At 55.4% G+C, this 14,093-nt stretch overlaps 8 protein-coding genes across 8 annotated transcripts; 4 read left to right on the plus strand and 4 right to left on the minus strand.

The window, feature by feature from the left end:
- Positions 1 to 702: 702 nt before the first annotated feature.
- Positions 703 to 2,661, minus strand: G647_00070 (uncharacterized protein; the record flags this gene model as incomplete). The annotated part of the gene is made up of 1 exon (XM_008723473.1): positions 703 to 2,661. One exon carries the CDS (start codon positions 2,659 to 2,661, stop codon positions 703 to 705), a length of 1,959 nt encoding a protein of 652 aa, XP_008721695.1.
- Positions 2,662 to 3,975: 1,314 nt separating this feature from the next.
- G647_00071 (uncharacterized protein) lies at positions 3,976 to 5,352 on the plus strand (the record flags this gene model as incomplete). The annotated part of the gene is made up of 3 exons (XM_008723474.1): positions 3,976 to 5,025; positions 5,082 to 5,146; positions 5,202 to 5,352. The coding sequence occupies 3 exons, from the start codon at positions 3,976 to 3,978 to the stop codon at positions 5,350 to 5,352; spliced, it is 1,266 nt and encodes a 421-aa protein (XP_008721696.1).
- A 199-nt stretch (positions 5,353 to 5,551) lies between these two features.
- G647_00072 (uncharacterized protein) lies at positions 5,552 to 7,183 on the minus strand (the record flags this gene model as incomplete). The annotated part of the gene is made up of 1 exon (XM_008723475.1): positions 5,552 to 7,183. The coding sequence occupies one exon, from the start codon at positions 7,181 to 7,183 to the stop codon at positions 5,552 to 5,554; it is 1,632 nt and encodes a 543-aa protein (XP_008721697.1).
- A 578-nt stretch (positions 7,184 to 7,761) lies between these two features.
- Positions 7,762 to 8,845, minus strand: G647_00073 (uncharacterized protein; the record flags this gene model as incomplete). The annotated part of the gene is made up of 3 exons (XM_008723476.1): positions 7,762 to 8,490; positions 8,543 to 8,728; positions 8,780 to 8,845. The coding sequence occupies 3 exons, from the start codon at positions 8,843 to 8,845 to the stop codon at positions 7,762 to 7,764; spliced, it is 981 nt and encodes a 326-aa protein (XP_008721698.1).
- An 867-nt stretch (positions 8,846 to 9,712) lies between these two features.
- Positions 9,713 to 10,578, plus strand: G647_00074 (uncharacterized protein; the record flags this gene model as incomplete). The annotated part of the gene is made up of 3 exons (XM_008723477.1): positions 9,713 to 9,722; positions 9,777 to 10,275; positions 10,326 to 10,578. The coding sequence occupies 3 exons, from the start codon at positions 9,713 to 9,715 to the stop codon at positions 10,576 to 10,578; spliced, it is 762 nt and encodes a 253-aa protein (XP_008721699.1).
- A 646-nt stretch (positions 10,579 to 11,224) lies between these two features.
- Positions 11,225 to 11,424, minus strand: G647_00075 (uncharacterized protein; the record flags this gene model as incomplete). The annotated part of the gene is made up of 2 exons (XM_008723478.1): positions 11,225 to 11,262; positions 11,313 to 11,424. The coding sequence occupies 2 exons, from the start codon at positions 11,422 to 11,424 to the stop codon at positions 11,225 to 11,227; spliced, it is 150 nt and encodes a 49-aa protein (XP_008721700.1).
- A 1,098-nt stretch (positions 11,425 to 12,522) lies between these two features.
- G647_00076 (uncharacterized protein) lies at positions 12,523 to 12,678 on the plus strand (the record flags this gene model as incomplete). The annotated part of the gene is made up of 1 exon (XM_008723479.1): positions 12,523 to 12,678. One exon carries the CDS (start codon positions 12,523 to 12,525, stop codon positions 12,676 to 12,678), a length of 156 nt encoding a protein of 51 aa, XP_008721701.1.
- A 54-nt stretch (positions 12,679 to 12,732) lies between these two features.
- Positions 12,733 to 13,197, plus strand: G647_00077 (uncharacterized protein; the record flags this gene model as incomplete). Its single annotated transcript, XM_008723480.1, has 2 exons — positions 12,733 to 12,896; positions 12,960 to 13,197. 2 exons carry the CDS (start codon positions 12,733 to 12,735, stop codon positions 13,195 to 13,197), a joined length of 402 nt encoding a protein of 133 aa, XP_008721702.1.
- Between the last annotated feature and the right edge of the window lie 896 nt (positions 13,198 to 14,093).

Below are 14,093 nucleotides of genomic sequence, written 5' to 3' on the forward strand. Positions count from 1 at the left end.
CACACACACACACACACACACACACACACACACACACACACACACAAGCTAACATCTGTATGCTAGTATTTCGCCACCATCGGCGTCGCCGACGACGAGATGCAGATGGACAGGCAGCAGTTCTATGGCACAGGCACAGGCACGGATGCGGCGCCGACGAGGCAAAGTGAGGCCAAGAAATGATGCCGATGATGCTGTGGACGAGGCTACATACGGGAATTAATTCCTATCTACTGTGTGACGGTGTACGGTGCATAGGGGCAGTAGTTAGATCTTGGGCGCTGGAGCGAGAGGTCTAACTACCTAACTACCTATGCCATATACAGTAGTGAGTAGATAGGAGCGTTTCAAGAGAGAGAGAGAGAGAGAGAGAGGCAGTACGTTTGAAAGCCTCGTATCTACTCCGTATTGTGTATGGCATTAGGTAGTTACCCCGGCAGATCGTGTACAGAGAGAGGGGGAGGGAGAGGGAGAGGGAGAGGGAGAATCGCTGAGATTGTCTGGACACTTATATACAAGTACTCTGCACGCCGTGGCATCGGACGTACGTGCGAACTACTGTATACGGTCAGGAAATACCTCATAAGACTATATCTAACATTTAACATCTAATATTCACAGTATCTACTTTGACAGTCTCCGCTTGAACACAACGGGCTGCTATAATGTTCACCCTAGACAATGACGATCTCTCGTCCCGTCCTACAACTTGGCCTTTCCCTCCTCAATCCTCGTCCAGCTGTTCGCGTCCAGTTCTCTAAAGACAGGCTCCTTCTCCATATCGAGATAGTATTTCCTCGTTCTCCCGCTCGGGTCCCCGGCTCCCCACTCGATGTTCTTAACAACAACCTTTGCGTGTTTGAACGTGTCGCCCACGTCGACGAGCTCGTTCCGCACCAGCACGAGCCGGGGCACCGCATACCGCGGCACACCCTTGGCGCGGAGATCCCTGAACAGCCGCGCCATGAAGGCCTTTTCGCCGAGGTCGGAACCAGGCTTCTCCTTCTCGTCGCCCTCGTTCGAATCTAGTACGATTAGTGCCGTGCCCACCTGTCCGTCGTACTTGCCCAGTCGTTTCCCCACCACGACCGCGTCCTTGACGCCTGGTAACTCGGAGATGAAACCCCGGACTTCGCCCGCCGCGACATTCTCGCCCATCCAGCGGTACGTGTCGCCGATGCGGTCCACGAACTTGACCCAGTTGTCGTGCTCCTGCACGAGCAGGTCACCGGAGCGCTGCCACAAGTCTCCCTTCTCGAAGACGTCGCGGAGCAGCTTCTGCTCCGTCGCGGCCTTGTTGTTGTGGTAGTCCGTATACGTCGCCATGTTGTGGATGCGCGCGATGGCCTCGCCGGGTTCACCCTTCGACGCGACCTGGCAGAACCCGGTCTTGGGATCTCGTACCGGTTGCTCGGTATCGTAGTCGAATCGGATAATGTGTTGGTCCTTGTCGAGGACGTGCTTCCTCAGCACGCCCAGATATCCCACCTTGCCGGCACCGGGGGCACCCGCGCGGTGGATGTTGTCGAACTTGACGAGCCCTTCGGTGGAGCGGTAGAACTCGCGCACCTCGGGCACGGCGAACCGTTTCTGGAAGTCAACCCACACGTCCTTTTGCAGGCCATTGCCTGCCGCGACAATGACGTGATGCTTGCGATCGTAGGGCGAAGGGGGAGTCGCGAGCAGGAAGCGGCATAGCTCGCCGACGTACAGGATGCGGGTGGCGCGGCTCTCGTGCACCTCCTTCCAGTAGTTGCGGGCGGAGAACTTGCGACCGAGGCAGAAACACCCGGATTGGCTGATCGAGTAGCAGAAGCCGGCGAAGAAAGTCGTGCCGTGGAACAGGGGCATGCATGAGTAGATGCGCAGGCCTTGGAGATATTTCTTCGGGTTGGCGGCGTCCGGCGACGAGGTGCACGACACGCCGAGGATGAGGCCGTTCTTCACGCTGCAGGCCTTGGGCTTCCCTGTCGTGCCGGACGTGTAGATCAATGCTGCGACAGAGCCAACACTTTTTGGCGGCGTGGGTGGGAGGATTGCCGATGTCGTCGGTTCGGGAAACGGGAAGTCGATGATATTGTTGCTGCCGTCAGACACAGGCGTCGGACGGTATGTGCCCACGTTGAGGCTCACCGTCTTGATACTCCCGCCTAATGACTTCGCGGCGGACGCGGCGTGAGGAGCCAGATCCGGCGTACATAGTATCAGGTTCGAATTCGGCAGCCGCACGCAGTGAAGCAGCGTATCGTCTCGGAGAGCGTTGTTGATCAATGCAGGCGCCGCGCCGAGCCTCGTGAGGGCCAAGATGGTGAATGCCATCTCGGGAGAATTCGTCATGAACACGGCGACGATGTCCCCGTCTTTGACGCCCAGACTCTCATGCAGGCCCAGCGCAATCTCATCGACCTTGGCCTTGAAGGCGCGATAGTTCCAGCTCCGGCCTTCGAAGTACAGTGCGTCGGCATTTGGGTCGGCCAGCTCCAGCATGCGATACAGATGGGGAGACTGTGGGCCGACCTTGTTGATGAAGCCGGGCATGCGTTTCGCAAAGTCTTGCTCGCTGCGGTAGTACTTGAGATCGCGGCTGATGCCCAGGACGCGTTGGTCGGCGTAGTACAGCAGGCCAGCCGCTGCGGCTGTAGATGCTGCGATGGTCGCCATCGCAGTTCCCGTACTTCAGTCTCTCAGGATGGACTGGCGTTGTCTGTCGCAGACTCCTGAGCAGCAATGTGGTGGAGTACTCTGTCGGAGAGGATTACGATATGATGAGCCTCGGGCTGGTGGAAACAACACTTGATGGACTCTGAGGTCCTATTGAACAGCCACTGTCCGGTGTCGAGCCTCGGCCACGATCTGGTGTATCCTCGCAGAGTAGATCGGCAGGTGCTCACGGAACCGGAATCGGCCTGCCCACCTAGGAGTAGACTGCCTCTTCCTTACAGTAAGCTGCGAGGAACTGGATTCCGCAGCCGCTTTCAACCGCCTCGAGGGGGTTAGTCCGGGGTGTATGTGTGAATGTTCGTGAGCTGATGCTGATGCTGATGCTGATGCTGATGCTCTACTTTTCCTACGCACGTACGAAGTACTCGGCAGAACCTTCAGATAGCAATCAGACGCGCCTCGCGCGCTCAATTAAGGGTAGCAGGCCAAGCTCAACAGTCCCGGTCCGAGGAATTGGGGAAGACGTGGAGCCCCACAAGCGTCGAGGTGAGGCAGCGATCTGGTGAGGATGGTTGATCTGGAGTACGAGTGGCTACTCCGTACTAGGACTGTGTAAGCGCAGGAGGTGTGTGATATAAGGATGGACATGACAAACCTTATGTAAGAGCGTCAGAGACGACATGAACCCGTCGATGGCATCTCGCAAGACACTTACCGACCCCAGCGCTACCCAAAACGTGCGGGATACTGAGCAGTGTCTAACTCGTACCCAGGATCGTCGTGTGCTGTGAGCAATTCCCAATATGTGGAGGTGGGGCCAGTGGATTGCTGCCATCAATCACCTCACCGTCTCTTCCGTGCCTCCGAACCAGTTGTTCTCAGCCTGGCGATTCTGGCCAAATCAAGAGCGGCAAAGGCGGCCATGGCCGGTGAGCCCGGGCAGTCACGGTGGCGTTGTCGCAGGCATGGGCGCAGACGCAGGCGTGGCCTAGGGAGGCAAAATGACACCCGGAACAACTGCCGGAAGCGTCAGTGTAGGGAGTTTAGTTAAAGGGCGTGGACGAGATACCGAGGCATCTCTGGGCTTGACCCACACGGGTTGCTGCTCAACTGATCAGATACTGGGTACAGTCTCTCCGTGCAAGCAGATTCATTGATTACAATATTATTCACCATTTCTTCCTGTGCCAGATTCTCGGGCTCGATCTGCGCTATATACACCTCCCAGCCTGGTTCGTTAGTTTTATCGCCTTGCAACGTACAGTCATCTCGAAACCACCACCAACGAAATCTAATCGAACACAGTGACGAAAGATGAGCGCCCAACAAAGACTCGAAGCCCTCTCCGGCCAGCTGTCCAGCACATCAACAACCACACACGCACCCGGGCTGAAGAAGATCCTGGAAAAGAACCCCGACGACATCGTCATCACCTGCGCGACCCGCACGCCTCTGACCAAGGCGGGCAAGGGCGGTCTCAAGGACACGCCCACGGACGAAATCCTCATCCACGTGCTGAAAGCCATCAAGGAGAAATCCAAGATCGACCCCAACGTCGTCGAGGATGTCTGCGTGGGCAATGTCCTCCAACCGGCACCGGGATTCATCGCGCGCAGTGCCGTCCTCGCAGCTGGATTCCCCGTCTCGACGGCCGCGAATGTGGTGTCGCGATTCTGCTCCTCCGGCCTGCTGTCCATCCAGACGCTCGCGTCTTCGATCGCCATCGACGCGATAGACGTGGGCATCGCCGTGGGGATTGAGTCCATGTCGACGAACCGCGACGCTCCGCCCCCCATGAGCGAAAAGATCCTCTCACATCCCGTCGCCAAGGACAACATCCAACCCATGGGCTGGACGTCCGAGAACGTCGCGCGCGACTTCAACATCACGCGCGAGCAGCAGGACAAGTTCGCCGAGCTGTCGCACAACCGAGCCGAGCGGGCGCAAAACGAAGGCTGGACACAGGACGAGATCACACCCGTGACGACGAAATGGGTCGATCCGAAGACCAAGGAGGCCAAGACCGTCACCGTGGACAAAGACGACGGCATCCGCCCGGGCACCACGTACGCGGGTCTCCAAAAGATCCGATCGGCCTTCCCTCAATGGGGTCCCACCACGACGGGCGGCAACGCGTCCCAGGTCACCGACGGTGCGGCCGCCGTGCTGATGATGAAGCGCTCGACGGCCGAGCGGCTGGGCCAGCCCATCATTGGCAAGTATGTCAAGAGCACGACCGTCGGGCTGGAGCCCAGGATCATGGGCATTGGACCGAGCCTGGCCATTCCCAAGATCTTGCAAAAGACTGGCCTGACCAAGGACGACGTGGATCTGTTTGAGATCAACGAGGCCTTTGCCTCGATGGTAGGTTGTCCTACATAAGACCTGATTCCCCTTGGAAGCTGACGTGAAGTCTCTAGTATGTCTACTGCGTCAACAAACTAGGCCTCGATATCAACAAGGTCAATGTCCGGGGAGGTGCTATGTGAGTGTTCTTGTCCCCTGCCCTGCTGCTTCTTCTTCTGGCTAACAATTGTCAGTGCCATTGGACACCCTCTGGGCGCCACCGGTACGAGGCAAGTCGTGACCCTGCTTTCAGAGCTCAAGCGCCGTAAGCAGAAGGTCGGCGTGACGAGCATGTGTGTTGGTACTGGTATGGGCATGGCTGGTGTCTTCGTCAATGAGCAATAAATTGTCTGCCAAAATAGGCGCTTTGAGAATATATCAGACATCAAGCTTTTCTCGAGACCTGAACTTCCCCCAATTTCTGCTGTGATCGTTTACCCAGTCCGGGTTGTGCTGTTGATCCAATGCTGGGTCGTATCCCGGGGCATATATGCATCTCCTACTTGCCAAAAGATACCTCCATCTCCCATTGGGCTCCATTGCATTAGGCGCCATTGTCAGCTTGACTGCCTTGCCGACTGCCTTTTCTCCTGTGAGCCTGCTTTCCGCCTCCTGCCTTGCTCTCACTGCGTCCAGGTCGAATCCAATCAACCAGCATGCGTCCTCTTCCCTTGATGCTATCCACTGACGACTCAACAGTGACATTGCGGCTACCGTCTGAATACCGTCCTTGTATGGAGCTCGCTCTTGTTCGAGCTGTGAAGCTGCTTTGTCGACTTGGCGAAACAGGTTTGATCGCGCCCCTCGATATTTTGGAAGCCATCGCCGGAACTTCTTCAGGAGTTGTGTTAGCGGATGGAACACCAAAGCTGTTTGTCGAGCTGGAGGTTCTGGTCGTCAAGGGGCTTTCGGCTCGACCCGGGGTGCTGTTGCTCTCATCGCGTTGGATCCGGACTGTCCCCGGTCCCCAGCGAGCCGTGAAACCACTCCAGACTTGCCTGATATCCTCGTCGCGCTTCTTGACCAACTCGCTCAGCTGCTCCTCAATCTCCAGGATACCCTGAGTTGCCTCTGTGCTCAGCTCTAGCGTAGAGGGCAAAGTGAACGCGGTCAAGGCACCATTCTCCCGGTTTGGTGACGGCCCGGAATGTTCGGCGGCAATATCATGTTGCAGCAGACTCAGCTGAACGGTAAGGTTTTCGAGCTTGTAAGTGTACGTTTCGAGAATGCCCGACTCGGCTTGCCGACGTGCTGAGAGGTCACAATCGAAACAAGCTCCACCAAGTACGTAGATATCTGGCGGAGCAGTCCCTGGGTCGACCCGTAATCCTTGCACGTCCAGAGGTCGGCGCCAAAGTAGACCTTTATGATGTGGAACCAAAGCAGGCTGCACGTTTAGAGGCCGAGACTTTGGAGGTGAGACATGAGGGCATGTGGTGTAGTGAAAGGCTTGTGCATAGGCTACTTCAGGATCAGGCAGTGGAGCTTTCCCGGTCACGATCCGATCGTTAGCGGGTGATGATGTGTCGCTGCTAGCTTCAGAGAAGTCCATTCCAGCCGGCTCAGCGCAACGGGACGAGCGTATTGTATATTGGCGACCGGACGATGTTCGAGCAGGCTTGTCTACCGCAAGGCGGTTCTCTGATTGCGCCCTTCCACTAGCTGCGGTGACCGTGTCGACCAACAATTCCAAAATCACATTGTCCTTGCCGCCTCCTCGACCGACGTCTCTCTGGGCCGATTGACCCCGGATGGCTGTCTTTTCGGGTGCATCCAGGATTGATGCTCCACCAATGTCCAATGTGACAGACTCAATGGTAGACGTACTTTTCCAGCTCGATGGAGGATAGGGTCTTCTCACGGCCTGTGTCTTTGCCGTTATATGCTGACGTGGCGTGAAACCCAACTCTGTGTCGGGCTCTGGGGTACAGTGCTTCGAGCTGATTGGGCCCGGTCGTTGTGGAACCGAGTTGGGAGCGCGATGGTCACTCAGTGTTGAGCCATGCTCATCGTTGGTGCGCCGATCTGAGCCACCTATCGTGATTCGACGTCGACGAGGGCGTGATTGCCGCAGCTCGCTCATTAAAGACGATACGGTCTCCTCGGGACGCATTATCATCATCAGTGGTCCAGGAGGATCGACCTTAGCCGAAGGACTATCTTTTGTAATAGCCATCGTGCCGTACTGCCCCAGGAAAATAAAAAGTCCTTTATCCATAGGCTAAGGAATAACCTTTAGTCGATCTTGGAAACCTCTCAAAATTTGTGGTTGCAGGACAGGGGGATATATTGTGGAAATCCCGAGGAATCCGCTGCGAACAAAGAACTGCCTTGAGAGCTGCCTTGGGACTTGCCTCTGAATGCATCGCTTTGGACTCTATTGGAGACATCGATCGAGCACTGGGTGGCTCTTTGTCGGATCTCACAATGCCTTTGAAGACATTGTCGCGGGTGAAAGATTGGCTTACAACAGCTGATCGTTGAGAAACAGCCACGCTGTAGTTGAGATGCAAGGTTGGGCAGCACAACAATCGTCGGCGCCAAAACCGGCAAGGTTCAACTGCAGATCTCCTCGTTGCCGAAGTGGAAAGTCGTGCATCACGTGACGCTTCTGCTTGCTCGCATCGATGCTGGTGGAGATGGGTATGCAGGGAGGCATCAGGAGATGCAGTAGGACGTTCATGCAGACCCACAGGCCAGCGCGTTCGAGGTTGGATGGCCAAAGTTAGAGTTCGAGCTGAACGATGGGGGAACTCAATCCTCCTCGGTGCTGCCGGTCAGAATGATCCGGAGATTCATCCTCCAGCGCGCAACATCATGTTCAAGTGCACTGATTTTGGCTGCAACGCTCATCAGACTAGGATCCCCGGACTCGACCCGTACCTTCTCGCGCACAATGACATCTTGTCGTCCACGCCATTCAAAGATTTCACCCATTTCATCGTGATTGGGAGGCTTAGGCCCCAGGCCCAGTAACCTCGTTCTCAGGTTGAGTCCAGATAGAGAAAAGGCTCCCTCTGTAGGGGTACTTGGGGTCCCGCCGGGTGAGGTTGGGGTCAATGTCCGCACAGTGAGGACAAGGTTGGCGTCTTGAATGGTGAAGTGCAGACTGACCAGTTCGCTTAATGGCGGCTGAAAGACGTTCTCATCGGGACTGTTTGTCCACCACTCTGCTCCGGGAACTGAGCTAGCATTGCCACCCGGCACTGGACCTTTCAAGCAAGCTTTGGCTTCACGAAGCTGATCGTGCAGAAGCTTCAGTTGGCCCGAGATGAAGGAGGAGTCGGTGGACTGACCGGTCCACCTTGAGACGTCGATGATGTCGAGCGAGTCATTCACCAGTGACTTGACAGCTTGAAGTTGCGGGAGAATGATGTCGGCAGACGAGGATGACGAGTGGAAGATTAGCCTCGTGGACGGCGTAGACGTGGTCGTGCCTCTGGGCGTGTTTGGCGGCAGCGTCGTCAAGCGGAGGTGAATATCCTGGTCTCGTGTTAGCTGGTGTAGGCGTTGGACAAGGGCGACTTTGGCCTACTCCTTTGACGAGCTTTGTGCCAACCCTAGTCACAAAGCCTTTGACGCTCTCTGACCGAAGGGATGAGAGCACCAGCGTCGAGCCCGGCTCCTTCGGCGCCAGCAATGCAGCACATTCCTCGAGGCCTTCCTTCAATGCGCCCAGTGACTCCTGTAAAGACTGAAGCAGCCACTGCAGCTCAAGTTTCTATTGTCAAATCAGTTGGAAACTCAGGCATCGGTCGCTTGTTGACCTTACCAAGGATTCATCTTCGGCTTTTCGAAGCTCGTCAGGGGGGATTGGAGGATAGACCCAGGTCGACATTGGGGAAGAAGGCAGTCAATCAAAGACTATGAGCGTCGACTTTCTCTGAGACGAGTTGCTGACGAGGCTGGCTGGTGCAGCCCGCGATCACGTACTCGTAGGTGAGTGTGAGAGTGAGCGCGAGCCTGCGATCGGATTCGCTAGCGCCTGCCTGCAGAGCTGGGAGCCAAGGTTTGCGCTAGTGGCAGGCCAAGCAAGAAGCCTACGACGCCTCACCTCTTTCGGTAGGGCCTGGGCCAGAAAGTGGGCGTGGCTTTGATGACTGATGACGTGACAACGCTTGGGTTGCTGCGCTGGTGCCATTCTTGCTCGGAGGTCCGCTTACGAGCTACCAGTAATTAACCGGCGCTGCACTGGTAACGTGACCTTCTCCAAACTGAAAGGCCTCCCATAACAATCGAGCTTCGAAGAGGGCGCACGGAGGGTCATTGCTCGTGCAGCTATCATTGTGTACACGGTAACTCGTACTCTGACGACAGCATTAAAGCTCCTCGCTAATCTTGTCCTCGATTGCGGGTCCACGCCACCACGTAGCTCGTAAAGTGCTTTGCTGCTCATCCGAGCCCATTCGAAGGGTCTGGAGGCAGCTAGGAGCGTGATCAGCATACCCCGACGAGCCCGATCAGTGACGAAATCCAAGATATTGACAGCCGGTAGTATCCCGGGCTGCATACATCACGAGCTCTTGCACCACGACCTCTTTCTACCTCTGCCACAGATCGTGGTTACCTCACCTGCTTCGCTTGTCTTGCTATAGCTCGACAGCTCTGTCGCGCAGCTGCCGTTCTGCCGTTTCTTCACTGCGACTGCGAGTGTTCGGCCAGATTTCTTCAGTGCGCTCCGGCACCTACTTGGACTCTGCACACCATGGCGTCCCGTAAGTGAACATTAACCTCTTCAGACCTGCGGGATTCTGACCACGACCGCACAGGAAATGGCCTCTTCGGGTTGGTTTCGCTGATACTCCTCGCTGCCGGCCTACTCTTCATGTTCTTCATCCTTCTCGCCGGCGCGATTGACCACGGTCCTGTCAACAGATTCTACATTCTCCAAGCCGACACGGCAAGAATACCAGGCGCACCTCCGGTTTCAAGATGGTCATACTGGAATGTCTGTGGCGTTCGGAACGGACGGACCTTCTGCGGCGACCAGGACTACTCAAACATTCACCCTGCGTTCCCTCTGGATCCTTCCTCTCATCGCTCCTTCGACACTAGGGTCGGTGTCCCTCGGAACTTCGTCGAGCATCATGGCTACTACTACTTTATGACACGGTTCATGTTTGCTTTCATGCTCATGGCCCTTTTCTTTGCCGTATTGGGCTTGTTCACTGGGCTGCTGGCACTGTGCACCAGACTCGGATCTTATCTTAGCAGCCTCATGACCATGATAGCCATGATATTCCAGGCAATCAATGCCTCTCTCATGACGTGAGTGTGAACAGAGATGCGTGCCTCGTCCGGTGCTAACGATCTCCCAGGGCCGCATATATCAAGGGGCGCAACAACTTCCGCAACAATGGTCAACGCGCTGATATTGGCAAATACGCCTTCGGCTTCGAGTGGGCAGCTTTCGCTTGCTTTCTCATCTGCACCATCTTGTTCTGTGTTGGCGGATCATCGCGACGAGAGCCAAGAACATCAAAACGGAAGGGGTTCACGTTCGGAGGTCGACGAAGCCGGAGCACGAGGAGTCGAGGCAGCTTCGTACAAGACAAGGAGTATGGAGTATAAACATATACGCCTGCAGAGCAGGAGGAGTTTGCACGGCGCATTCCGATGAGAAAGAATGACGGAACAGGAGACACAGTCACTGTACAGAGAACCGGAGTTGATCGCAGTTTTACCTATCTGCGGATAGTCAAACGTGTGTGAAGATGTGAGGGGCAAATTATCGAGGCGAGGAGATGCCTCTACATTGACGACCATGTCACGAGTATCCCAATGAATTCAGATAAGGTAGTGTCTATGTAATGAGATCCAACGACTTGAAGCAGAAACTCGTCATCCTAGGCTCGTGCTGTGGAAACCACGATGGAAACGGTGCAAGGTGCCCGAGGCCTGAGAGCCCGGACTTCGTCACTTTGCAGTCTGAGCTTCAGCTCAGGTCATTCCGACACTTCGGACGCATCTGATGATTCGCACTACCTGCTTCCACCCTCCCCAGTTGCTGACTTGATTTGATGGTTGGGTCTCAGTCAGGAAAGGTGGGCCTGAGAACCGGCTTGACTTGGTCGAAAGTATCTTTGCACCCAACAGAGCTTCACCACTTCTTCCACCAGAGCGCCACACGACTTGACTCAAGCATAACTGCCAGTGCTGGGAATCCTAGCAGGTCTCCCTCCACCGCAGAAGCTGTGCGACCTGGCACCAATGGGTGTCAGGCCTCAAGCTCGAAACTGTTCTGGTGATTGGGTGCTACACTAGTCAGCAACCTCAAGAGATGGGACCATGTACGGAGTACTCACTTCGGAGGCTTCGCGCCGCGTAATGGGCGACCTGCCACAAGCCCAAGAGAGCAATAATGGCCATGAAGACCCCAAATACAATGGAGACGGTGACCTCGGCCCCGATCCCCATTGTGGACACCAAGTTGTGGCTGTGCGAGAGCAAGACGTGGCGGCGGTGGGAGTCCGGATAGGCAAGGGCTGTTGACAAGGCAGACTTCTGCTGCTGCAGCAGGGTCGTCCCAAGGTTCAATTTTGCAAGGAAATCCCAGTTGAGGTGAGAGAGAAGATAATTGTACCGGTTGATCGATCTGGAAGTTTCTGAAGCAGATTACAGTGCTGTCGATGTGTGGACGATGTACCACTGCCGTAGTGCAGAGGCACCTATATACTCTACTTCAACAACTTTTGTTCGAACGACTTTGAGACCCCAGTCCCCTACAAGGCTGTGCAGGGCAGGGAGCTGCTGGCCGTCCTGTCCGTGCCTGTCGCAGGTGCGATACCTAAGCCTATCCCCGTGCGACGCTGGCCCAGGCGGCCAGGGTCAACCAGCACCTTTGTGGCCTAGGTCATCCGTGATCAGACGACCCATGTTGCTGAGATGCCTTGTCATTCTGACGGGTTGAGCGGACCTTGAGGCTTCTCGCTGTGAGAGAAGGGGGCACCGACCAGCTACCTTGGGGCGGCAGGACGCTAATCACCAAAGGCCTTCATGGCACAAGTTGCAACTTGTGGCAGGCGTTTCTAAACGCAGAATACTACTTGCAGAGTGACCCGATGGGCCCCATCTGGCGGTTGTCCAAGTCACCAAGTGGCGTCTGTCAGCAGCCGCCTTTGCGCCTTGAGAACCGACATCTCTCTTAGAGGCTCACTCTGCGTCCTTGGCGGTTCTTGGCTTGGGCTGGTTGATGCCGAGATCTGCAGGTGCCGTAAGTTGCAACTTGTGTCAACTGGAGTTGTTGCGAAAGACTTCGAATCCGTCTGCTGGTCATCCACGCGCCATTTCCTGGAATTCACGGGTGCATGCCTCCCACTCGAAATGAACATCAACTCAAGTCAAATCCATGGTGTTCAAGACTCCGGTCGGCTTAAGACGAGAGGACCATGATCTGTACCTCTAAAAGATCTCGTTACAGTCTGGACGAAGACTGCTGTTCTTCGCTGTGGTGAGTCCAACATTTGGGGCTTGACAATCAATCCCCTCGTAGGCACCGCCAGTGCCTTAATGTCCCTGCAACGTCGGCCAAACGTGCGGGCTCTGCCCATCGCCGAAGCTGAATGGGACCGACACCGTTCTGTTATAGAAGGTCTTTATCGGCTTCATGAACTTGCGGATGTGATCGAGCGGATTGAGCGAGGCCACGGTTTCCATGCGACAGACAAATAGTACAAACGGCAATTTGCTCGATGGGGCATTCGCAAGAATTTCAGCTCAAACGACATGAAAAAGGTCCTCCGAAAGCCGACCAAGAATGCCATCGTCCGTGGTGTCCGGGTTCCAAAAGCGAAGATCACCAGGTTCGAGCGACGACAACGGCTCAAGGCCTCCACCGCCAATCGTGATCAGATCCGGGTTCAGCAGGAAGACCTAAGTCGGCCTCAGAGGTGAGTACTTCGCGTTCAATTCACCGTCTGAGATCTATGCGAAGCTCACGGAATTCACCAAAGGCAGGGAGATGATCACACCAAGGCCTTAGAAGTCGACGTTACCAATCTTCAACAAAACCATGGCGTCTCGCCAGGTGCCCGAGATACGACAATCCCGCTGCAGCAACAAATCATCGAGCAGCAGCAGCAAGAGATTGTCAAATTGAAACAAGAACTTGCCGACTTTAATGTCGCCGATCTGTATCTCAGGTTAAATAAGGGAATGGCTCAGCCACAGCTTCATGGGCCACATGGATGAGCCTATTGGGCTCTTCCAATAAGCCCCAGCTTATCAGCATGGGTTTCAATGAGCTGTTGATGCCTTCAACGAGGTCGTCCGGGAACCTCGTGTCGCATTTGCTATCGCGCAATTGTGAGTGCTACCCGTCACAAGTACAGCTCAACGCTTTCTCTTACTATCGGACTCGAGCGACAATGGTACCCTCATTCTGTTTCTTCGGACACACATGATGATCAGACTGGTAGGTGGTTCTGCCTTGTTATGACGCTCTCGACTGAGCTTTACCAGCTCGAAGATAAGGATTTCCAATGAAAATCCCCCCCTGGCGAGTCTTCGAATGCCATGCTCTCCCATCAGCGGAACCCCTCTCATGGTATTGCCAGTGGCCAGTGGACACGGTTCTCTAGCTAAGCATGCGAAAATTTGGCAATGTTCGGTACCAGAAGGCTTGACATCGCCTTGAATTTTCTTGCCTGCATCGCTGACTTCTTCACATCGACTGATTCCCCAAGCTCAACGTGCGGCTCTCGCTGCGTGGAGTCGACAGGCCGGGTCCGAGAACTCTCTGACCGTCGGCGGCGGCGCTTCTGCGCATTCACGGCCCTGAAACTTGCCAAACACAGTGCGTATCATCTGAACGTCGGTAAACCAAAAGGCCGAATCGGTTTCCAGGTCTATCGATGATGCCTGCGCGCCCCTACGAGTGGACAAGTGACTACTTCCGCACCTCATGAACCCTGGAGCCAACTTCCTCGAATATGCAGCTAGCCTAGAGAGCGAGCTGAGGAACCTACTGTAGATTCACCACCCCAATTCAAATATCCTGGCCACAGTTGGGTTGTATCGCATCCTCGGAGATGTCGGGTTTCTTGGGAAACCAAGGACATTGCTCCCAGGTCTCCTTTCTATCTCGA

The sequence above is a fragment of the Cladophialophora carrionii genome (assembly GCF_000365165.1).
Source record: "Cladophialophora carrionii CBS 160.54 unplaced genomic scaffold supercont1.1, whole genome shotgun sequence".
In the NCBI taxonomy this organism is placed as follows: domain Eukaryota; kingdom Fungi; phylum Ascomycota; class Eurotiomycetes; order Chaetothyriales; family Herpotrichiellaceae; genus Cladophialophora; species Cladophialophora carrionii.